The 24,114-nt window shown below is 39.8% G+C and overlaps 1 protein-coding gene across 2 annotated transcripts in view; it reads right to left on the reverse strand.

The window, feature by feature from the left end:
* Positions 1–3,651, reverse strand: part of MERTK (MER proto-oncogene, tyrosine kinase) — a 138,341-nt gene extending 134,690 nt beyond the window's left edge. For both annotated transcript variants that reach the window (XM_070734622.1, XM_070734621.1), the window contains exon 1: positions 3,411–3,651. In XM_070734622.1, coding sequence (XP_070590723.1) covers positions 3,411–3,474 — 64 coding nt within the window. In that variant the 5' untranslated portion in view covers positions 3,475–3,651. The remainder of the gene's footprint in view (positions 1–3,410) is intronic.
* Positions 3,652–24,114: the final 20,463 nt, after the last annotated feature.

The raw sequence follows: 24,114 nt of genomic DNA on the forward strand, positions 1-24,114 counted from the left end.
GGAAGCTTCCATAAAGGCTCAGGAGTGCAAAAACAGCATAAGGGGTAAACCAGAAGTCCGATTTTATGAACTTCCAGTTTGCCTTTTGTCCATTTCTACAGTTGACCCCCCCCTTTTCTAAGAGGTTTGTAAGGGGTGTGCATAAGCGCACCATTTTGCCTACGATCCCTGTCCTACTGTCTTCTTTTATCATTACATACTACTTATGTTATGCTTATACAAACTACAATCCTATACTTGTTTGACTAAGTAAACAAACAAACAAACAAACAAATATTTGCTCAAAAGTGTATATGATTATAAAGTATAAATAAGGTATAAACATGTTTGTGAATATTTAAGAAATACATGCATGATTATGAATACATGATATTTTGCGAATCCATGGGTACATTAGGACAAGGACAGTAGGTACGTTAGCGCGCTTATACACGACACTTACAGACCTCTTAGGATTGGGGTAAGATCAAGGGTAGACAGTCTAAGATTAAGGTTTTGGGGGTTTGGGGAAGAGACTACAGAGTCAGGAAATGTGTTCCAGGCGTTGACCGCTTCTCTTGATTTGTCCATAGTAAGTTTACTTTCCTTATGGAACACGAATTAATAAAGTTTCTAAGTTTTTCTTAGAAACAGTAAATGGGACATTCTAATTAAAAGGGAGACGTTGATCTCCTTTTCTGAAGCAATATTGGCAGCAATAGTTAAATAACCACATTTTAGCATATCATGAATCCCCACTTAGATCTGAACCCCACACTAATCAGGTTAACTAGCATGGTTAATAGGGGCGACTGAAGATGTAGCTTGTGTCACTGTACTTTACTGGGAGTTGGGCATGGCTTGAAGATGTCTTCAGAAGAAAACCAACAGGCGCTTTAGAGAGCATGAATGGACAAAGCACCTCTGGCACATCTACCATTTGTGCACACACCTCATTGCATAAGAACTATGGATTTTGCCTTTAGGGAGGAATCCATGGGAAAGTTGCTTAACAAATTAAAAAACCAAAGGCTGAAGAAGCATAGGTTCCAGCCTCACTTCCAAACTCCATATTTGATGACTGTTATCTCAGATGACTTTTTCAAGGCACACACCAAAGTAATCAATTCACTTTGGTTTTTAGGAATAGCTCCCTCCCATCCCAGAATAGATTACTGTAGATTAGCCCTTTAAAGCTGCTATATTTTTCTTTGGCATATTTCTCTTCAGATATGGGATGAGTCATATTACCAGCTGGCATGCATTTCCTATACCCATGCCAAAAAACAGTACCGGATCTCAGCCTTCTTCATACATGCATATTATTAAATGCAGGTTTGGTATATGTTTTACCATCCAAGAAATGCAGAATAAAGTTTTGTGAGAATAATTTTATGAGCTGGTAAAACGGAGTGGAAGATAATTTTATGAGCTATAGAACCAGGGTTCCAACATTGTACACCATTTAACACATTACTGGGGGACACATCCATTATTCCTAGTTCTTTATTTTTATAAGAACAGATAGCTGTGAAATCAATGCAAGCACTGTTTATAGAATGTATGTACTTGTGTTAAGATTTAATATTAATAAAAAAGTACTGTAATCTAAATCATCTCTATTTAATTAGGGGATTGATTGATTGATTGATTGCCCTTCATTACAAGTAATTAATATAATACAAATAATTATCTTTGTACATATCATCTCACCCTGACCAAACGGTTCTCTAAACACAGAATTCATTTTACATAGAAACATAGCAGATTGACAGCAGAAAAAGAGCTCATGGTCCATCTACTCTGCCCTTATACTATTTCCTGTATTTTACCTTACAATGGATATATGTTTATCCCAGGCATGTTTAAATTCAGTTACTGTGGATTTACCAACCACGTCTGCTGGAAGTTTGTTCCAAGGATCTACTACTCTTTCAGTAGAATAAGATTTTCTCATGTTGCTTTTGATCTTTCCCCCAACTAACTTCAGATTGTGTCCCCTTGTTCTTGTGTTCCCTTTCCTATTAAAAACACTTCCCTCCTGGACCTTATTTAACCCTTTAACATATTTAAATGTTTCGATCATGTCCCCCCTTTTCCTTCTGTCCTCCAGACTATACAGATTGAGTTCATTAAGTCTTACATTACATTATCTACAAAAGACCTCTCCCATTTTCTAAGAGGTCTGTAAGGGGGTGTGCATAAATGCACCTTTGTGCCTATGGTTCCTGTCCAAATGTCTTTATCTTTTCTATCTCTACTTTATACTTCTATTATGTTAAACATACTACAATACAATAGGCACACACAAAAAAGCATTCTTCAACAGCCCCCGTCTACCATTGTCCTTTGCCGATTAAACTGCCTTGTCGAACTTTACTCGAATAAAGAAGTGGAAGAAGTATGAAGTAACCCGCCTCCTCATCCATCGAGTCAGGCTTCGGAGGGGCTTGCTCTGCAGATGCCAACTTCCTCTTTACAACTTCACGAGGGATTGCAAGTTCTCCGCCAACCCGCCGGACTCTACCGCGCCTGGCTAAGTAGCGCAGCCCAGAATCTTAAGCGCCTCATCCAAAACAAGGAAGGAAAAGAGGTGCCAGGCAGGCAGCGGTCTTCCTCAGAAACCTATTGCGCCCCTCCAATTGAGGTTTGCATCTGGACTTGGCTCCCCCCGTAGTATTGGGAACCATTTGGAGAATCCGTTGAGTTCAGACAAAAACCCACGTCTTACTTTCTGGTTCCGGCACAGTCCCGACTCCGCCGTTAGAAACTACTCGGTCAGGAATACTTGCTATGTGGGGAAAATGGAAATCAGCATTCCTGGCGGGTGTCCTAAATGTGTGTTTTTCCAAAAGGCATCTGGACTCTCCCTCCCTCACTTCTCATGAAAAGAAAGCGCCAGCTGTCTTTGGGGGAAAAAGCACCTTTGAGACAACCGTGACCTGGATGAGGAGAATTTCCATAGACATTTATTTATTTTATTTTGTCCAATAAATAATGAAGGTTAAATGAGATTAACCATGTAGAATATATAGCAAAGAAAGGAAAGAAAGAAATAAAGGATAGGAGCGAAGATATAAGAATAAAATGCAATACATCATTATTCATTATGGGCATGTGTTTTTTATTTTAAAAATATCCCCGCCTACTGGGTTCACCAGCTTCTGCGGAGCCGTTTTTTCTTTGGATAATAATTGCAGGTGTCAGATCGCGACCCATCAGCCCTCCACACACAAACACATACACACACACACCAACTTTTGGGGAAGATTCTTAGGGCGCCCCTTGATATTCAGGATCGCGCAGTGCCTTTCTGCCATCCGTGCGGACCTGAGGACTCGGGACCCCGTCGCCACTTCCATGGGGGGGAGGGGCAAAGAATTGCTCGCGCCCCGCCCGTGGGAGCCAAGCAGCCGGGAGGAATGTCTTACCTTCCACGGCGGAGGCCAACGGCAGCAGCAACAGTACCAGGGGCAGCCCCCGAGGCCCTTCCATGGCCGCCAGGCAGGCTTCTTCTGATTCCGATCGGAGCCCTCTCGAGGCGCTCCCCTTCCTCACCACCCGGACCCGCGGGCGCGTCGGGCGCTGTGAGCCGCAGCCACCACCAAACTTTCCTCCGGCCAGATTGCTGTCTCAAAACAAAACTTATCGGGCACAAACTCACTTGGAGAGGCGGATCCGAGGAGGAAAGACCCGCCTTCCAACTGGGTACTGGTGGCGAGAGGTGAGTTACGCGGGGTGGGATGGGCCTGCCCGGCGGCTGAGAGCGGATAGAGGAGGAGGGTGTGTGTGGAAACGGGGGGGGGGGGAATTCTGCGTAAGGATAGCGGGATTGGGATCAGAGAGAGAGAGGGAGGGAGGGAGGGAGGGAGGGAGAAAGGAAGGGAGGGAGAGGCAGCCACCTGATGGGGAATGATGATAAGCGTCCTGGTATTCCGAAGGCTCTGATTGCAGAAGACTGTAGATCAGGAGTCTCAAACTCAATTTACCCGGGGGCCGCTGGAGGTAGAGTCTGGGTGAAGGTGGGCCGCATCAGGTTTTCCACAAGAAAAGCTCTTACAAAAACATTCAAATGTTATCAAATATCTTTATTTTTTCATCTTATTTTGTGTTAAAAAATAAAAATAAATTAACAAATTCATAAGAAAAAAACTATTATTTTATTGAAAGAGTGGTAGATGCTTGGAACAAACTTTCAGCAGACGTGGTTGGCAAATCCACAGTAACCTGAATTTAAACATGCCTGGGATAAACATATATCCATCCTAAGACAAAATACAGGAAATAGTATAAGGGCAGATTAGATGGACCATGAGGTCTTTTTCTGCTGTCAATCTTCTATGTTACTATTACTACTAATAATAATACTACTACTAATAACAATAATATTAATAATAATAACAACAAGAACAATAACAACAGATTTGGAAGGGACTTTGGAGGTCTTCTAGTCCAACCCCCTGCCTAGGCAGGAAACCCTACACTACTTCAGATAGATGGTTATCCAACATCTTGTTAAAAACTTCCAATGTTCCAGGATTCACAACTTCTGGTGGCATGTTGTTCCACTGATTGTTTTTTTATTTGTTTGTTTGTTTGTTTGTTTGTTTGTTTGTTTGTTTATTTATTGAATATTTATTACTGAATCTTGAATGTTTACTATTCTCTTGATAGTTTTGGAGAGAAAATTATGGTATTTAAGTGGGATTTATTAGCTTTATTTAGATTCCCTGGGCAGTTCCTCTGATAACTGGAGAATGATTTCTCCGTAACCTGACATCTGCTAAAGTATTATCTTTCTCTGTGGCTTTCTGAATTCTCTAAAACTTATGAAACTTTAATATGAAATTCTACATAATGTTTAATACGATTTATGAAATTTAAAAGAAGCAGGACTGAATTGATGCAATGACCTTTGCAATCAAAAAGATTTGAAAGACTTTAGATAAGAAGTTTGGAAATAATACTTACTAAATGTAAAATACTGTACAGTATATATAAAAAGAATGTGAACTATAAACTATAAACTATAAACCTTGCCCTGTAAACGATATATAATTTAACTACCATCTTTTTTAAAAGTTTACCAGAGAACTATAAAGTACAGTAATTCAAGTGAAACTTGTTATGCAAATCAATGTTGTCCCGAATCTAATTCTTATAAAAAGTCTCCTGTAAAGGATTTGAATTTTTCAAATCTAAATTATTAATCAGGAAAGAAAAGCCATCAGGGAATAAATGGTTAAAAGCTTTCTCATAGCTTTCACAGTAAAGATTCAATCCACAATGTTTATTTTTCCATAAAATGGGGAATGGGATGGTAGGGGGTGAAGAGAGAAAATGAGAGACATGATCATATGATTATGAATGGTAGATATAATTTAAATCCGACCTGAATTTTCCTAGGACCTGAAATGTTTACTTTTTGATGGGAAAATTTTTCTATATTTTTGCTAGAATAGCATTAGATTAAGTATCTTTGATCTAGTAATAAATATATTAATATTTTAGAGGTTCCAAAACTCTTTTATTATTGTTTATTTATTTAATTGAATCTAGCTGAATAGTTAATTGAATAGTTGCTGCTATAATTTAATCGAATAGTTGTTGCTTAATTGAATAGTTGGCGCTATACATATCTTTCTCTTCTAAAATTGAAGCACGCCAAAGACATAGAGCCTTGTAAAGTGCATGTCAAAAGCAAATAAATAAAAACGAGGACAGAAAACCAATGCATTCTTTTTTAATCTTTGAAAAATGAGCAGTATATATTCTAATTCAGGATCTATCCTAAGCTGTACTTCTGGCAATGTACTGAGTTTCTGCTTCTCTCCTTTGGCCCCAGCAACAGTTTAACATCTTGAAGTAATCAGCAGCTAAGAAAAGGCACACGCGCAGCTAGCAAAGAAGAGCCAAGCTAGGCATGATGGCAGCAGCCATATGTTATTGCCAGGTTCTCTAAAACAGAGGAAGGGAAAAGTAAATACAAAGCACAAAATGCAGAGGGGGTTTTTTTGGGGGGAGGGGGGGTTGATCTTTCTTAGAAGTTCTTCTTCCCTTTCCTGGCTGTTTTTCTTTGAGTGAGCTAATCTGTACCATAAGGAGAGAAATGCACATTTTAAGAAAAGCAGTTTCAACCAGAGAAAGGCAGTTGGGGAAGGGGTAATTGAGTACTCATTCTTATACTTTAATTTCCCTGTTTTGTGTAGTGGTTTGTTTTGGGGTTTTTAAGAAAATTAGGCAGGGACAGTAAGCTGACAATGGTGGCTCTCACAGATGAGAAATCTAGTTACAAAATCAATGGAAAACCTATGGTGACCCTTTTATTTTCTTTCCAAATTAGGTTTTATTTTTATTTATTTATTTATTTTTGTCAAGTACGTATTGGTGATATACAAAGATATAACATGATACAGTACTAGTAAGAGGGAAACATTAGGACAGGGGACAGAAGGCACTCTGGTGCACTTATGCACATCCCTTACTGACCTCTTAGGAAGTGGAGAAGTCAACAGTGGATAGTATAAGGGTAACGTTTTGGGAGTTAGGTGATAATAATTAATAATAATAATTTATTAGATTTGTATGCCGCCTCTGATGATGCTACAGAGTCTGGTAGTGAGTTCCATGTATCAACTACTTGGTTACTAAAGTCGTATTTATTGCAGTTGAGTTTGGTGCGGTTTCCTTTAAGTTTGTATCTGTTGTGTGCTCGTGTGTAGTTGTGGTTGAAGCTGAAGTAGTCATTGACAGGAAGATGATTTTATGGGCTATGCTTAGGTCATGTTTAAGGCGGCGTAATTCTAAGCTTTCTAAACCAAGGGTTGTAAGTCTAGTTGCGTAGGGTATTCGGTTGCGAGTGGAGGAGTGGAGGGCTCTTATAGTAAAGTATCTCTGGACATTTTCTAAAGTGTTTATGTCCGAACTGGGTTCCAGACAGATGAGCTGTATTCAAGGATTGGTCTGGCAAAAGTTGTGTATGCTCTGGTTGGTAGTGTGAGATTACCAGAACAGAAGCTACATAGGATTAGGTTAACAACTCTTGAAGCCTTTTTGGCGAAGCCTTATCCTGTGTTGTCTTGAAGCCTTTTCCTGTGTTTTTTTAATTCCCAAGTTTACAGATTAACAGAGTTGGAAGGGACCTTGAAGGTTATCTAGTCCAACCTCCCACCCAAGCAGGAGACCCTATACCATTTCTGACAAATGGCAGTCCGATTCTCCTTGAACGCCTCCGGTGATGAAACTCCCACAACTCTGAAGGCAAGCTGTTCCATTGGTTGATTGTTCTCACTGTCAAAAAATTTATCGGTATTTCTAAGTTGAATCTCTCCTTGATCAGTCTCCTTCCATTATTCCTTGTCTGGCCCTCAGGTGCCTTGGAAAATAGCTTGACCCTTTCCTCTGTGTGGCAGCCCCTCAAATATTGATACACTGCTATCAGATCTTCCCTGGTCCTTCTCTTACCTAGAATAGCCATGCCCAGTTCCTGTAACCGTTCTTCATATGTCTCCAGTCTCCTAATCATCCTGGTTGTCCTACTGGAATCTGAATTTTTTTTAAAAACAGTCAATTTATTGTTACTGTTGGATGATGATGATGAGGATGATGAGGATGATGAGGATGATGAGGATGATGATGATAATGACATTACCAAAGGAGACAGATGCCTTCTAGTGGGTCAGATTCTTCATCCCATCTATCTTGAAGTAATGTACATTGACTTTAAGTACAGAGCAGTTTATCAAATCATATGGGGTAATAAAATCCTTTTAACCAAACTTAACCAGTTTACATGCAAAGACCATATGCATTTGGAAAGTCCCATTAGCAAGGACTCTCTTTATACCTGTTTGTATAGGTGTTTGGATTGATGCTGGTGTATGAGAGCTTTTCATAAAAATGTGATATGTGCATAATAGGTTTATTCAACGATGCACTTATTTTTGAACATTTTGGGGAGTTAATTCAAACTTCTGATCATATTCACAGTCTGTGCTAAGTGATTACCACGGAATTAGCATTCATGCTTTATAGATAAATAGGCAGAAGAAACCCATCAACCAAAGCAAAAAAGCAAAATGAATGCTCAGCCCTTCAAACTCAGATTCCTTAGTTTTTAAGGAAAACACTTTTCCTGTGGGTGTCTCAGACCATAGTACAGTAAAAAGAAAAAGAAAAAGAAGCTTTCAAAGTGGGTAATGCAAAGAATTTCCCTAGACAAAATACAGATAATCTAGTCTATGTGCACAATTTTGAACAAAATCTATAAAAGACTTAGACTTTCCTTAACGTATTTTAATCTTTATAACATGACAAGGTTTGCTAAAGATAAACAATAAAAGGACTGACACTTTCAGTTGCATGATCTGCTGAGTGTGGTATGTTAGTCTTAATGTTTCAGGGTTGGGCTATTTTCTTCTCAAGGCTCAGGATTGACAGACTCAAAGGTTTCCTTTATGGGTTTATGGCTGAGCAAATGCTTAAAATTAGATATTTATTTATTTAATCGGATTTGTATGCTGCCCCTCTCTGAGGACTTGGGGCAGCTCACAGCATATACAAAAATAGAACAATAATATAAATCCAATTAATACTACATTAAAAACAACCATTAAATTCAATTAAAAGAAAGTAAAACCTATCAAATCAATCATTCAACACTCATACTTAAAACATTCATTGATCAGGGGGGAGATCTAAAAGTCCCAAGCCTGGCGGCAAAGATGAGTTTTTAAGCTCTTTCGGAAGGCGAGGAGGGTGGGGGCAGTGTGACTCTCTGGGGGGAGCTGATTTCAGAGGGTCAGGGCTCCCTGCATTTAAGCAACCTTATGCATTTAAGGTTGATGCATTTACTCAGAATTGTTGGGTGGGATTTTAATTTTCTATTTTCCCCCCAGCATAGGCTGGGTAATCTTTTTTTTAATTTTCTGAGCTTATGAAAGGGTTTGGGACCATACCTTAAGTAAGAAATATTGATTTAGATTGAGTTAGTGGTTTGGTCTTTCTTTGTTACTAACCTTGCTTTCTTTTCTCACGATTGTTTTCATTTTTCCAGTGTTTTTATTGCTACAGAAAATTTGTCTGGAAGGAAGGAACCAGTAGGTAAACTGGTAGTAGTGGTGGTGAGACACACCGCTCAACCACCCTGATGTCATCACAGATGCTCTGGGCGTGCACAGATGCCACACGTATACACCACTAGTGTCAGTGCTACGTACTGTACTTCACCAGTTGGGTTTGTCAGTACATGAACTAACCAGCAAGTTAGTTTGGAGAAATTAGTATAATGTTACTTTAAAGGCTAGGGCTGCAATTAGCCATAAAAGGGAGTCAGATGTGTTGATCTCTGGTGTTATTGCAGTTTTGTCGAGGACCGCAGCGGAGTCTCTTGGCAGGGCTCTGCCTTGAGACTCCTTCCACCCTTCCAGAGGTCACCGAAACGCGATCGGATCGAGTCCGGATGGCTCGATCCTAGAACAGGGGAATTCCCTCTGTCCGAGGGGCCGTCGCCGAGGCTCCGGAGGCAGGGGTCTGTCCTGCAGCTCTGGAATAGAGAGCACCGGTCCTCTCGCAAGAGGACGCGGCCATTGCGATCCCACCAAACCTGCGGGAAGCAAGAAAGAATCAGAAAAGTGAAAGCAGAGATTAAAGCTACTTTTATTGAAAAAGGAATACACTAAAGAAAGCATAATCAAGGTAATAAGATTTTTTTTCTATGTTTCATGTTAAATAAGAAGATTGGAGTAAAGAAAGTGGAGAAATAAAAAAGTTTTAAAAGAAGGCGAAAGAGAAAGTTGTCTAATACATTGTATTCAGGCGCAAAACAACAGCCGGAACTTACTCTCACTACTTTCACTTATTGCCTTGAATTTGGACTTGAACTGTCAAACGTTTGAAAATAAGGAGAATTTAAAGGATTTCAAAATGAGACACTAAAAGGTTTAATACATATAAAATGACATTATTTGGCTGAATATTCTTCTCCTTTTCTGAAGCAATTGGTTATAAAAAATAGTAGAAAATGAAGTCCGGGCTCGGATTTTCCCAGCGGAAGGATTAAGTCTGCTTACTACCTAGTCATAAAATTGGAATAAATATATAAAAAATACTTTTCCTCTTATTTTGGATTTTTTACATTTGGATTATTTGATTGACACCATTTGGATTTCTTTGTTGGATCATTTCGTTTGGATTAACGGCTGTTCTGTCGGATTCGTAGCGGAGAGGCTTTACATCTTGCTTTATTAAGCTGCGAGAGACGGATCGACTCCATTTTAACATTGGATAATTAATTAAACTGAAACCCTTTGGAAAACTGAGATCATATAACTTTTGAGAAGATTAAATCTTATTGTTTCTACTCTTTCAATCAACGGGACCTTCTGCTAACCTATACTAAAAGTCTCTTCTAAAACAGATTAGATCTTCAATGAACAGAATTATTTTATTATAAAAGGAATATTAATAACTGATTTTTGCTTTTTCCTTCTTGCAATTTTAAGTTTTGAATTTTAAACTTACATTATATTATAATCTTTTGGGTTTTGTATATGCATTGTTAACAATCCTTGGTTCCCTGCTCCTCCTTAACTGAATTATATTTCTTCTTTTCTTCTAGATTGCCCCCTTCCCTTCATCTTCTATTTTTTTTCTTCTTTTTTCTTCTTTCTTCCTTCTCCTTTGGTTTTCTTTTCCTTCCTCTTTTCTCCTGCTGTGCCAAATTAAATTTTTTCTCTTGATATAATTTTGGACTTAGAGTAATAAGAATTAACGAGCCATATTTTGAATATTGAATTCTAATTGCATTTGTACTTGAATTATATTTCAATCTTTAGTGTGTATTTGAATTTCTACTGTGGTTTGCCTAGGGCAATTACTTGTCTAGGTTTGGAATTTATAGCGATTCTTTAAATACTGCTAATATATAATAATATTAATTTTAAATTTCAAAATGTCAAGTACTTCTACTCATACCAAAACAATTAAGAAGCAAACATCTGCTGTATCGTCCCCCCAAGGCTCGCCTCATCCCTCCCCTGCACAGCCGGCCTTATCAGTAACCATGTTTACCAAGGAGAAGGAGAAAGAGAAACCACAACAACCTTCACTTGCTACAATCCAAGAGACACTAATTGCATTAAACGACTTTATGCTTCAATCTCAACGCGACGCAACCCAACAGAGAGATGCAATAAAAGCAGAGATGGCTGAAATGAAAGTGGATACAGGAGAGATGAAAGACCAGATGAAGGAGATTAAACAAACCTTGAAAGACAGTGAAGACCGAATGAAAGCAGCTGAAGAAAAGACAGAGAGAATGGAGAAAAAATTGACTACCTTGAGGACAGAGCGGATTCACGCTACAGAAGATATGATGAATCAATTACACATCTGGAAATGCAACGTGCTTCATATGGGCTATGATTTCAAAATATAATAGAAGAGAAAGATGAAAATTTAAAGGCCACCGTGGCTGAAATTATTGGGAAAATCCTCAAGATAGACCCACTAGAAATAACAAAAGAAATCGATGAAGTTTACAGAATTTCAAATAGCTACATACGTCGCCACAACCTTCCACGAGAGATTCACATCAAATTTGTAAGAAAAACTTTGAGAGATGATATACTGCATTGGTCAAGAACTGGTCAACTACAACACAAAGGCAAAGAAATAAAAATATTAAAACAAATTCCAAGAAGTGTTAGAGAGAACAGAAGAGATTACCAGTTTTTGACCAAAATTTTGATCAAAGAGAACATAACTTTTCGTTGGCTTATTCCACAAGGACTGTCACTGACATGGAAATCCACAAGATACAAGCTGGAGAATTTAGACCAAGCAAGAGACTTTTATGAAAATAGTGGAATAAGCTAAATGGAACAGCTAACAAGAGAACTGGAAGTAATGCAGGCGGAAGCCATGGGGGCATCAGCACAAGTGGAGGAGCAGGACCACGGGGCCAGAAGAAAGCAACCTCAGCGGGAAACCAAAAAGTGCAATAAATGACCACATCGAGAGACTTAAAAATTTTCTCAGTAAATGTTAATGGACTAAATGAACCAAAAAAAGAGAAAACAAATATTTTCCAAAATCAGGAACCAAAAAGCTCACATTGTTATACTTCAAGAAGTACATATAAAAAAAAGTAATCGGAATTTATTGCTAAATACTAAAATTGGAAATATGTATGCTGCATTAGCAGATCAAAGGAAAAGAGGAGTAGCAATGTATGTTGAGAGTTCTATAAATTCCAAACAATTATTTAGTGATGACGAAGGTAGAATTTTGATTGTCCAAGTTAATATTGAACCTAGACCTCTTGCTATTGTTTCTATATATGCCCCAAATGACGACCAAATCACATTTTATAAAAAATTACATCAAAAAATTATAGAGTTAAATTTGGAAAATATGTTAATTATTGGAGATTTTAATGCAATAACAAATAGACAATTAGATCACTCGGGGGAGAAAAAAAATAGTAAAAAGAAAAAAAAGAATTTATTACCCTCCACTTTTCTGAAAATGAAAGCAGAATTACTATTGAATGATATTTGGAGGGAAAGACACCCCCAAAAAAGGCAATATACTTTCTATTCAAACCCCCACAAAATTTGGACTAGAATAGATATTGTGTGGGCTCCCAAAATAACAGCATAATATATACAAGAGGTGGAAATAGATGTTAACATATGGGCGGATCATAACCCAGTTATAGTTTATATGAGAAATAGTAAAAAGCATTACAATTGGCAAATGAATAGAAACATTTTGAAAGAGAAAGAATACAAAGAATGGATTGAGAAGGAATTAAAAACATTCTTTGAAATTAATAAAAATACAGATACTACTCCCCAAAACTTATGGGAAACAACTAAAGCGTACATAAGAGGATTAACAATATCTTACACAGCAAAATACAATAAAGAAAAGAAAAGAAAATATGAACAATTAACGAATGAATTAAAACAACAAAACATGAAAAATAAGGATTTGGAAAAAAAAATAAATTTAATTAAACATAAAATTAGACTGGAAGAACAGAATCAAATGCTGGAAAAAATAAAAAGAGCTAAGCAACAATATTTTGAACACGCCAATAAACCAGGTACATGGTTAGCATATAAACTGAGAAAACAGAGACAATCTAAATTAATTAAACAATTAGAAGATAAAGATGGAACAATAAAATATGACACAGAAGGAAAAGCAAATATAGTACAATTTTTTTTAAAGAATTGTATAAAAATGATAATATAGAGGAAGATGAAGTATTTAAATATCTAGAAAGTTCAGAATTACCCCAATTAACAGAAGAACAACAGGAGAGGATGGAGAGTCCCATAACAATGGAAGAACTCCTTATAACTATTAAGAAGCAAAAAAATAACAAAGCCACAGGACCAGACGCTATTCCGGCAGAGTGGTATAAAATAGAAAATGAAACATTAAGAAATAATATGTTGCAAATCTTTAATGAATGCAGGTTAGATGGCAAAATTCCTAAATCATGGTCTGAATCTTTGATAACTTTAATTCACAAACCGGATACAGCAATGGAAAAAATTAAAAACTATAGACCAATATCATTATTAAACGTTGATTATAAAATATTTATTGCAATATGTGCAGATAGGTTGAAAACAGTTATAAATAGTAAAATTCATTCAGACCAGAATGGTTTCCTGCCAGGCAGACAGATTAAAAATAACCTTAGAACAATTATTAATGTATTAGAATATTATGAGCAACATCCAGATAAAACATTATCATTAATGTTTTTAGATGCTCAAAAAGCCTTTGATAACGTTAATTGGATATTTATAAAAATGCAACTAAATAAAATGAGATTTGGCCCTAAATTTGTCAACTTAATAGATGCTATTTATTCAGAGCAAACAACAAAAATCATATTAAACAATGAGCAATTGGAAGCGTTTAAAATAAATAAAGGAGTTCGACAAGGATGTCCTATTTCACCCCTCCTGTTCATTATGACCTTAGAAACATTATTAATAAAAATAAGAGCAGATCCAAAGATAAAAGGGTTAACCGTTGGAAAAGAGATATATAAAGTTCAGGCTTTTGCAGATGATCTGACCTTTATAATGGAAGATCCGATAGTTACAGCACCAAGATTAATCCAGACAATAGAACAATATGATAAGGTAGCAGGTCTGAAAATAAATAAAAATAAAACACAACTTATAACAAAAAACATGAATAAACTACAAGAAGACAATTTAGAACGTATTTCTGGAATACAAATAGTTAAAAAAAGTAAAGTATTTGGGAATATGGTTAACAGCCAAAACGATAACATTAAAAAATGATAATTATATAAAATTAATTAATGAAATTAAAAAAGATTTAGAAATATGGAACAACTTAAAAATATCTTTTCTGGGAAGAATTGCCACAATTAAGATGAATATCCTACCCAAGGTTTTATTTTTATTTCAAGTGATCCCAATAAATCCAGGGGCAAATTTTTTTAAAAATTTAACAAATGTGGTTAGAAAATTTTTATGGCAAGGCAAAAAGGCAAGAATTAAGATAAACATAGGCTGGGTAATCATTTTTTTTAATTTTCTGAGCTTATGAAAGGGTTTGGGACCATACCTTAAGTAAGAAATATTGATTTAGATTGAGTTAGTGGTTTGGTCTTTCTTTGTTACTAACCTTGCTTTCTTTTCTCACGATTGTTTTCATTTTTCCAGTGTTTTTACTGCTACAGAAAATTTGTCTGGAAGGAAGGAACCAGTAGGTAAACTGGTAGTAGTGGTGGTGAGACACACCGCTCAACCACCCTGATGTCATCACAGATGCTCTGGGCGTGCACAGATGCCACACGTATACACCACTAGTGTCAGTACTACGTACTGTACTTCACCAGTTGGGTTTGTCAATACATGAACTAACCAGCAAGTTAGTTTGGAGAAATTAGTATAATGTTACTTTAAAGGCTAGGGCTGCAATTAGCCATAAAAGGGAGTCAGATGTGTTGATCTCTGGTGTTATTGCAGTTATTCTTGCTAATGCTTGCTATTGCTCTTGCTAAACGCTAACTCCCTGATTTCCCTCTCTGCTAGTTTTGTCTGTGTGACTATACTATAGGCTTGCTGTGTGTTAAATATTGGTATATGTATTATGTACCGTATTTTTCGCTCTATAAGACGCACCTGCTGATAAGACGCACCTAGATTTTAGAGGAGGAAAATAGAAAAAAAAAATTTTGAGCCAAAAAAGATATAACGATATTTATATACAGGATACTAGTAAGAAAGACTATAAAAAATTTAAATATTTTAAATAATATTTAAGACAAAATAACAATTGGCTCAACAATTCAGGCTTATAGTCTCTCAGATTTATTTTAAAATAGGCAGGGGGTCGAGGGGGGAAAAACCTCAATGGTGAAGCTGTGCCCCAAATGTACCCCAGCACTTCTACATGACACCCAAAGGACAAGGGGCTAAGTGTGCAAAAATTGATCCAACCTCGCAGCAGCAGCAGCAGTCGGGATTTGGAAAAAAGAACTCAAAGACTCAAAGGCTTCCGCTCCCTTGCAGCCTCTCACCTCTTGATGCCTTTATCCATGAGGCTGAGCTCCCCGGGAGTTGCGCAGACCTCAGCCATGCCTCCGCCTCCGCTAAGCGACCTCTTCCCCAGCCCTGAACCGCGGCGATTGCCGCCCTCCGCTTTGAACCCCGCCCACTTGGTCCTCCTCTTCACCTTCCCAGCGGCTGCGAAATGGAGGCGCTGCGTTTGCGAGATAGACGCGGACAGTCCGGGGGGCGGAAAAGAGGAAAAAACCGGCTTAAAAAGTTCAGCAAGTGATTCGCATTTGTGGACGCGTGACACGAAAAGAGTTAAAAGTTATGAGCAAGGGACCGCCTGCCAGTCTTTTCAGCTGTACCTGCGAACACGCCTCATGTACTTGCCTTTTTAAATATTACAAATAAAAAACCCGGTCAGCCAAAGCAATTCCAGACCATTATTTTTTTAAAGATGTGAACCCGAAATGGTCGGTGATTGGCTATTTTTATTGGGGGGGAGGGAGGCAAGAGCACTAAGAAACTACCCTCTGCTCCAGTGCCTCCCCCCCCCTGCCTGCATCTTCGCTCCATAAGACGGGGCTGATTTTTCATCCTACTTTGGGAGGAAAAAAACTGCGTCTTATGGAGCGAAAAATACGGTATGTAAGTAATATGGTATTATATAGAACTGTATGTTCTGCAGGAGAGGAATATTGTAGAATTATATATGTATATAGAACTGTGTGTTCTGAAGTGGAATATTATTGGTTAGCTGCTGTATGTATAGAACTGTATGTTCTGATATCTGGTTTGTATATGTTTGCTTGACTTGGATATGTGTGTAGTTGACTGTTTACTGATTACTCTATTGTATACTGTTGATACCGCTGAGTCCTAATGAAAGCAATGCCTTCAAAAGGGACAGAGAGCAAGGCAAGCCAGTGGGGTCACTCACGAACGCGAATCCTAGAAAGTAGAAACTGGACACATTCTCTCTCTGGGTGAAGTTACATGGTGTAGAGCCATGCGCTTCTATTTATTTAGGAACATAAGGAAATGGGGTATAATTACATATACATGTCAAAATGATACATCAACCATACAGCTTCAAAGGTATCTTTGAGTTTCTTCTTTTCCCACACATATCAAGGAACGATCTTCATATCAAGGAAGGATCTTCTAGGAACTTCCTAAAAAGCAGATGTTTATTCGCACCTAGTTTCTTTTGAAGGTTTCTTCTGGCTAATCCCTCTTAATTGCCCTTTGATAGTTTGTGTGCTCCAGGCAATGAAACTTTCCCCTTTGATCCTATAATGTCCTGTCCTGAGTGGCGTACATGACATTGGTCCATTTAATTTATCCCATAGAGTGAAATGGGAGGCGCGTTTGTGAATGCGCAAAACAGGGCATCCTCGTGGAGGAAAGTGTCCTGGAGGGTCAGGAAAAACTTCATCATAAGGTGGAGATTGATGCAGTCCGGATTCCTGGATGGGCGTGGGAACAGCCTCTGTAGGTGAGGTGGACATCATTGATCAAGGATACAGCACTCAGAGAGGTCAGGGAGGGATTGCTTCTTTTCCTTAGTTTTTGGCAAAAAGGGACGCACGTGCCGGCCAGGGACCCACAGAACACGATCTTGCAATTGCACAGCAGCGTATCCTCGGCCCCAGGTGATGAGATCTGCGGGGCCTCTCCAGGTCAGATCTGGAAGTAACCTGTAATAAACGGGGGGCCGGGGGGGCAAGGATTCATGCGTGGCAAAATGTCGCTGTGCAGCAGTAGAGAGAGCGGAGGGCCCAGTTAAGTTTAGAAAATTAAGAGTAAAAAGTACTCTGTTTAATTGGTTTTGCAAGGACGGGAGGCCCGGAGGGATTTTCTCCATTTTTAATTTTTCTAGCGCCCGTTTAACGGTTAAATTTCCCCTTTCCACCAAAGCCTGCCCCCTACAGTTAAAGGCTATGCCAAACTTATGCTTGATGCCCCAAGTATTACAAAATTGCGCAAAAGCTGAGCTTTTATAAGCGGGTCCATTATCCGTTTTGAGTTCTTTAGGGCGTCCCATCATTGCAAAGGTGCGAATACAATGGTTGATAACATGTTTCGTGGTCTCGCCTCTCTGTGGGGAGGCCATAATAAAGCCAGAATAAGTATCAACGGAAACATGTAAATATTTCCAGGGCGCAAAAGGTTGGAATTGCGTAACATCCATTTGCCAAATTTGTGAAGCCTCAAGACCACGCGGGTTGACCCCCATGGGAATGGAGTTAGCATGCTGACTGCATGTGGGGCACTGCTGAACAATGGCCGAGGCTTCAGATTTTGAGATACTAAATTGTTTGGCGAGAGCTTTGGCATTTTGGTGAAAATAGGAGTGGCTCTCCCAAGGGGTAGGGGAGGACAGAGAAAAAAGAGCAGGTGACCGTGCCGCCTTATCGGCGGTGTCATTTCCCTCAGTTAGCATTCCTGGGAAAGGCTGATGACTGCGTACGTGAGCAACAAAAAAGGGGGCAGTCCTAGCCATAACTAGCTGCTGGAGAGTCAAAAACAGCCAATAAGGAGCTGTCAACTGCTGGGGACAGATAAGCATCAAAAATATTAAGAATAATCTGGGAAACATACAAGGAGTCTACAATAAGATTAAAGGGTGTATCAGACAGTTTCTGAAAGGCCAAAATGGAAGCAGCCAATTCTGCACGTTGAGCAGAGGTTTGGGCTGGGGTGTGGTGTATAACCCATTGGCCATTTCTTTGAAAAACACAGGCTCCCTTGGTTTTTGTCCCATCAGCAAAAACAGTTAATGCCTGCGGGATAGGTTGGTCTTGCATACAGGTGTTAAAGCGGACAGGGACCAACTGAATTAATTGAATGCGAGTGTCCGCAGGTAGATGGTATAAGATCTGACCAGGCCAGTCCACAAGGGCCATCTGGAGGTCTTCACTTTGAGAAAATAAAGATTCCCACATGGGGAGAGGAAGGGGGACATAAAGTGAGACTGGCTCAAAACCTATGAGCGTTAGACAGCGGCGGCGGCCGCGAACAATTAGAAGAGAATATAATGAAAAGCGAGAAGAAATAGTTTTTCGGTGTGTGTGTGGAAGATGAATCCATTCAATGATTAAGATTGATGAGGGCAACACTTGTATAATACAAGCAGTAGGAATAGAAGGAGTGTTAAGCAAAAGAAGAGACAGAGGGGTATTTTCCTGGCATCTATCCACCCATTTAACACGCAGCGCATTATTGATTTCAGCCAATGTATCCAGCTGCTCAGAGGTGAGGTGGATAAGATCTGAGGGGGAGGAGGCTCCCACCAGGGCAGAAAAGAGGGGGGTCAACTGAGAAGTTGTGAACCCCAAGTAAGGGCGATCCCAATTCAGCGATCCCAAATACTGCTGGAGCTGAACCAGGGTGGCAGGGGAGGGTAAAGACAAGGAGGGAAGAACAGGGGAGGAACGGGACTGGGAAAGTTTGTGACCCAGATACAGAAAGGGTTCTGTTTGCTGAACCTTTTCAGGAGCTATAGTCATGCCATTAGCAGTTAAATGTTCAATGAGAAGGAGCAGAATTTGTTGAAAAGATGGGTGAGGCATATCAGCGCAAACCATGATGTCATCCATAAAGTGATAAAGAAGAACGTTTTCATGGGCGAGGCGAAAGGGCTCTAATAGTGAATGTACTACGTACTGACACATGGTAGGGCTGTTTAACATGCCTTGAGGTAGAACTTTCCACTGAAAGCGAGAAGTAGGATAACTATTGTTAAAGACAGGGAGAATGAAAGCAAACAGCAAGCGATCTTGAGGTTGCAGCGGGATAGAAAAGAAAGCATCCTTTAAATCTATTACAGCCAGTTTGAAGTTTCGTGGAATGAGATTGGGGTTAGGCAATCCACATTGTAAGGAACCCATGGGGCGAATTACTTTGTTGACAGCCCTAAGATCCTGCAAGAAACGCCAACGCCCACTTTTCTTTTTAATTACGAATACCGGAGTATTGTAAGGGCTGTTGGAGGGCTCCAAATGACCAAGACTTCTTTGTTCCTCCACTAGCGCTTTAAGAGCTGTTAATTTTTCCAATGAGAGTGGCCATTGATCGATCCAGACAGGAGAAGAATTGAGCAGTTGAAGAGAAAGCAAGGGGTCAGACATAGTTAGTCAAGGACAAGGGAAGCGTTAAACTGAGAAAGAAGACCACGTCCCCAGAGGTTGACGTGAAGAGGCAAAACAACAGGACGGATACGTGCCTTGGTCTTAGAAGAGGGGATTGTAGCTTCTATCCAAGTAGTACTAATCTGTGCACTCTGAATGCCGCCAACGCCCCTCACGGCCGGTGAAGATTGCAAAGGCCAGTCAGTGGGCCAAAGAGAGGACTGGATGACGGTGACATCAGCTCCGGTATCTAAAATACCAGAAAAGGGAATGCCATTTAGAAAAAGGGTCAGCATAGGTTTAGATGAAGAGACAGAAGAAGTGAGAAGAAGTGTATTCCATGGGTGCTCCTCATGAATGGAAAGATCATCATATTTATAAGGATCAATTTCTAGGGGTACAGGCACAACGACAGCAACGTCAGAGTCTTGCTGCACCACAATGGGAGAATCTGGGATACAGACAAGAGCCAAGGAGGTTAGGTCATGGGCAGAAAGTAAAAAGGGGGAAGCAAGAACCCCTTTGGAAATAAGGTCACGATGAGGATATAGCATAAGTGGCAAGGAAGGGGGAAAAGAGAGAGACTGAACATTTAAGGGAAGAAAGTAGACAAGACCAGGGGTCTGCATAGACACAGTTTCTGCAGCTTGAACAATTGCGGATTGGAAAAAGGTGGTGGATTTACCAGGATCTATCACCCCAACCGGTGATGTGAGGATGGCAATGGGCTGGGGCTCCTCTGGGCATTCCTCACCCAAATGAATGGAGTCCCGTTCAGGGGCTAGGGATAAGGCAAAATGAGAAGTGGCCTTGAGAGTGGGGCTAGCCACATGCCCCGAACCTAGTTTCCCGAAATCGGTTGGACATTGCTAGGAGAAAGATTAGGAATATAGTTATGGCTGGCACGGCATTCACGGGCCCAGTGACCACGGCGGTTGCATTTAGGGCACGAGGTTTGTGGTCGCGCACCTGTGGTTTGAAGGGCAGCACCACCGCCCGGGGCGCGGCACTGGCTTCGATAATGCCCATAGCGCTTGCAATTGAAGCAGGCACCTGCCCTGGGGTGGGAAGAAGAGACCTGCAAGGCAGAAATGGCAGAGGCCATGAGTTCAGCCTGATAGGTAAGAGAGCCTACTCGAGCTGCTTTTTGCAAATAATCAGCCAGGTTTTTTGTGGTATCTCCACGAAGCGGTTCAAGAACTCGCTGACAATCTACATTGGCATTCTCATAGGCTAAACGTAACAACACTTCTTGCCGTGCGTCAGAATTGTTAATATCCCGCTTCAAAGCCTTTTGCAATCGTTCAATGAAAGTGTCATAGGCTTCAGAGGGGCCCTGACGAATAGTAGTGAAGGAAGAAGCAGATTTAGAAGCAGGATCATCTATCTTAGAAAAGGCATGAAGGGCACACTCATTAATAAGAAGAATACAAGCCAAGTTAGTAGTTAGCTGTTGTTGTTGAGTCAGGAACGCACCTTCCCCTTTAAACTGGTCCAGTGGGAATTGCCCAGTTTGGACATGTTTTTCCTCACATTTTTGGTAGAAGAGAGACTTCCAAATTACAAATTGAGTGGATGTTAGACATGCCTCTGCAAGTGTCTTCCAATCCATAGGAAGAAGGTGATAAATTGCAGTAAGATTTTTTAAAACAGCCTGGCAATAGGCAGAGGTAAGACCATAATCATTGATAGCTTCTTTCAAGTTCTTCAAGACCTTATAGGGAATGGCCCTATAATGCGGGGCATTACCCCCAAAATCAACAGGGAATTGGGAAATAGTTTCAAGATCTTCTGGAGAAAGAGATGGGTCAGTCAGGGCGGAAGCAAGCCCTTGTGCAACCGCACTGCCAGAAGAAGGATCCGAGCAAAGAGGGGAGGTGAAGTAAGCAGAAGCAGGATTTTCCTGGGAAGGTGTAAGTACAGGAGCAGAAAAATCCTGAGAAGGCATAGGCACGGGATCTGGGGGGGGCATGGGTTGAGTAAGGCAGGGGTCGATGAGGGAGGGGGAATAAGATGGGGGGGTGCCGAAGGCTCGATGGGATGAGCAATAGAGAGGTTGGAAGGAGGGGGGGATCAAAGTTGTGAAAGCGGAGGGCAGCAAGGACAGCCTTCCAAGTTAAAAGAATTTTTGCAGGAGCACAAGGTTCCTGGTAAAGATACGTACCTATCTTAATCCAAACGGCAGGCTTTAATGAGCCGTGAGGAGGATAAGAGGGATAATGTTTCCAGACATAAGTTAAGAGTTGGCGTAACTCACGTTTAGTAGGGAAAAGAAAGTTTTTTCTTAATTTAGATTCAAAAGCTCTGAGAATTTGCCCAAGTTCCTTTACATGAAGGTCCCTTTCCCTGGACAACACTACTCCCATACTTACGGAGAATCGTCCGTTCCTTTCTTGACGAACAACGAAATGCGCAGATAAGCAATGAGAGTCTCAGGCACGTGACGATCGCATCGGCACGCCGAGGTAACAGGATAAATGTGCCCACATTCTCCACCACTTGTTGATACCGCTGAGTCCTAATGAAAGCAATGCCTTCAAAAGGGACAGAGAGCAAGGCAAGCCAGTGGGGTCACTCACGAACGCGAATCCTAGAAAGTAGAAACTGGACACATTCTCTCTCTGGGTGAAGTGACATGGTGTAGAGCCATGCGCTTCTATTTATTTAGGAACATAAGGAAATGGGGTATAATTACATATACATGTCAAAATGATACATCAACCATACAGCTTCAAAGGTATCTTTGAGTTTCTTCTTTTCCCACACATATCAAGGAACGATCTTCATATCAAGGAAGGATCTTCTAGGAACTTCCTAAAAAGCAGATGTTTATTCGCACCTAGTTTCTTTTGAAGGTTTCTTCTGGCTAATCCCTCTTAATTGCCCTTTGATAGTTTGTGTGCTCCAGGCAATGAAACTTTCCCCTTTGATCCTATAATGTCCTGTCCTGAGTTGTAAAAGCTTTTGAGATGTTTATTCTGAGCCCCTTTTCCCAGGGATGCAGATTAGGTTTGCGGCCTTTCCTTGTCCTGGGTTTTTGAATCAGGGTCACACAGAGTGTATATATATATATATTTATGCTAGAATTCCAGATTAATAAAAATCCTATCCTAACATAGTTTGATATACTGCAACAGTATACATTGTAAATAATATTTATACTCTACTTATATTAGTCTTTGTTATTGGCTGAACAACAACCACTGCCACATATACTCTGTTTTAAGTTAAGGATTCTAACATTGATTATAAGCCCAGCGTGGAATGTTAACAACTAGCAAGGTAAGTGAATGCACTACTGGAAGGAACATATAGGTTGAAGAAGCAGATCATAAATTGTTCATAAGCATAAAAATCCTTCAGTAAGAAATCCTAGAGCAGTGACATGCATATCAAAAGCAATATGTCATGTTTTGAGTGACACATCAACATTCACCAGCATCCAGCAGCAACTATTCAAAGGCACAATCTGTTCTCACTCAATTTTATGAGGCTACACAACTGTGGGGTATGTTCTCATGCAGCCTCCAAAATTGTTTCACTCATATTTCAATTTTGTAATTATTTGATGTTCTTTACTTAATACGAAGCAAAATACATGATCAGGCTATTTTTCCCCCAAATAAATGAATATGTAAATAATTGTTTCTTTTTTGTTCAATTTGTTGGGAATGACATTCCAGCAGAATCAAGTTTGGCATTTTTTCAATTTTTGACCCACCCAGCCCAAAAGGGTCACTATCGGTGCTCTAGGCTGCAATGAAGGTTGCCTGACACCTAGTGGAGATGAATTTAATTGTCTCTCACATTGTTTTGTTATAGCAATGGCACTTAGACTTATATAGTAAGTACTTTGTAGTACTTATTTATTTGTTTGTTTGTTTTGTCAAGTACGTATTGGGGGTATACAAAGATATAATAATATCTTATATACATGATAGTAGTAAAAAAAAGGAAACATTAGGACAGGGGACGGAAGGCACGCTGGTGCACTTATTCACCCCCTTACTGACCTCTTAGGAATGGGGAAAGGTCAACAGTGGATAATCTAAAGGTAAAGTTTTGGGGGTTAGGTGATGATACTACAAAGTCTGGTAGTGAGTTTCGTGCATCAACTACTCGGTTACTGAAGTCGTATTTCCTGCAGTCGAGTTTAGAGCGGTTTAAGTTTGTATCTGTTGTGTGCTTGTGTGTTGCTGTGGTTGAAGCTGAAGTAGTCATTGACAGGAAGGACGTTGTAGCAAATGATTTTATGGGCTATGCTTAGGTTGTGTTTAAGGCAATGTAGTTCTAAAATTTCTAAACCTAGGATTGTGAGTCTAGTTGCGTAGGGAATTCTGTTCTGTGTGGAGGAGTGGAGGGCTCTTCTGGTAAAGTATTTCTGGACATTTTCTAGAGTATTTATGTCTGAAATGCGGTGTGGGTTCCAGACAGATGAGCTGTAT

Source organism: Erythrolamprus reginae, chromosome 1 (assembly GCF_031021105.1).
Source record: "Erythrolamprus reginae isolate rEryReg1 chromosome 1, rEryReg1.hap1, whole genome shotgun sequence".
Lineage (NCBI taxonomy): Eukaryota > Metazoa > Chordata > Lepidosauria > Squamata > Dipsadidae > Erythrolamprus > Erythrolamprus reginae.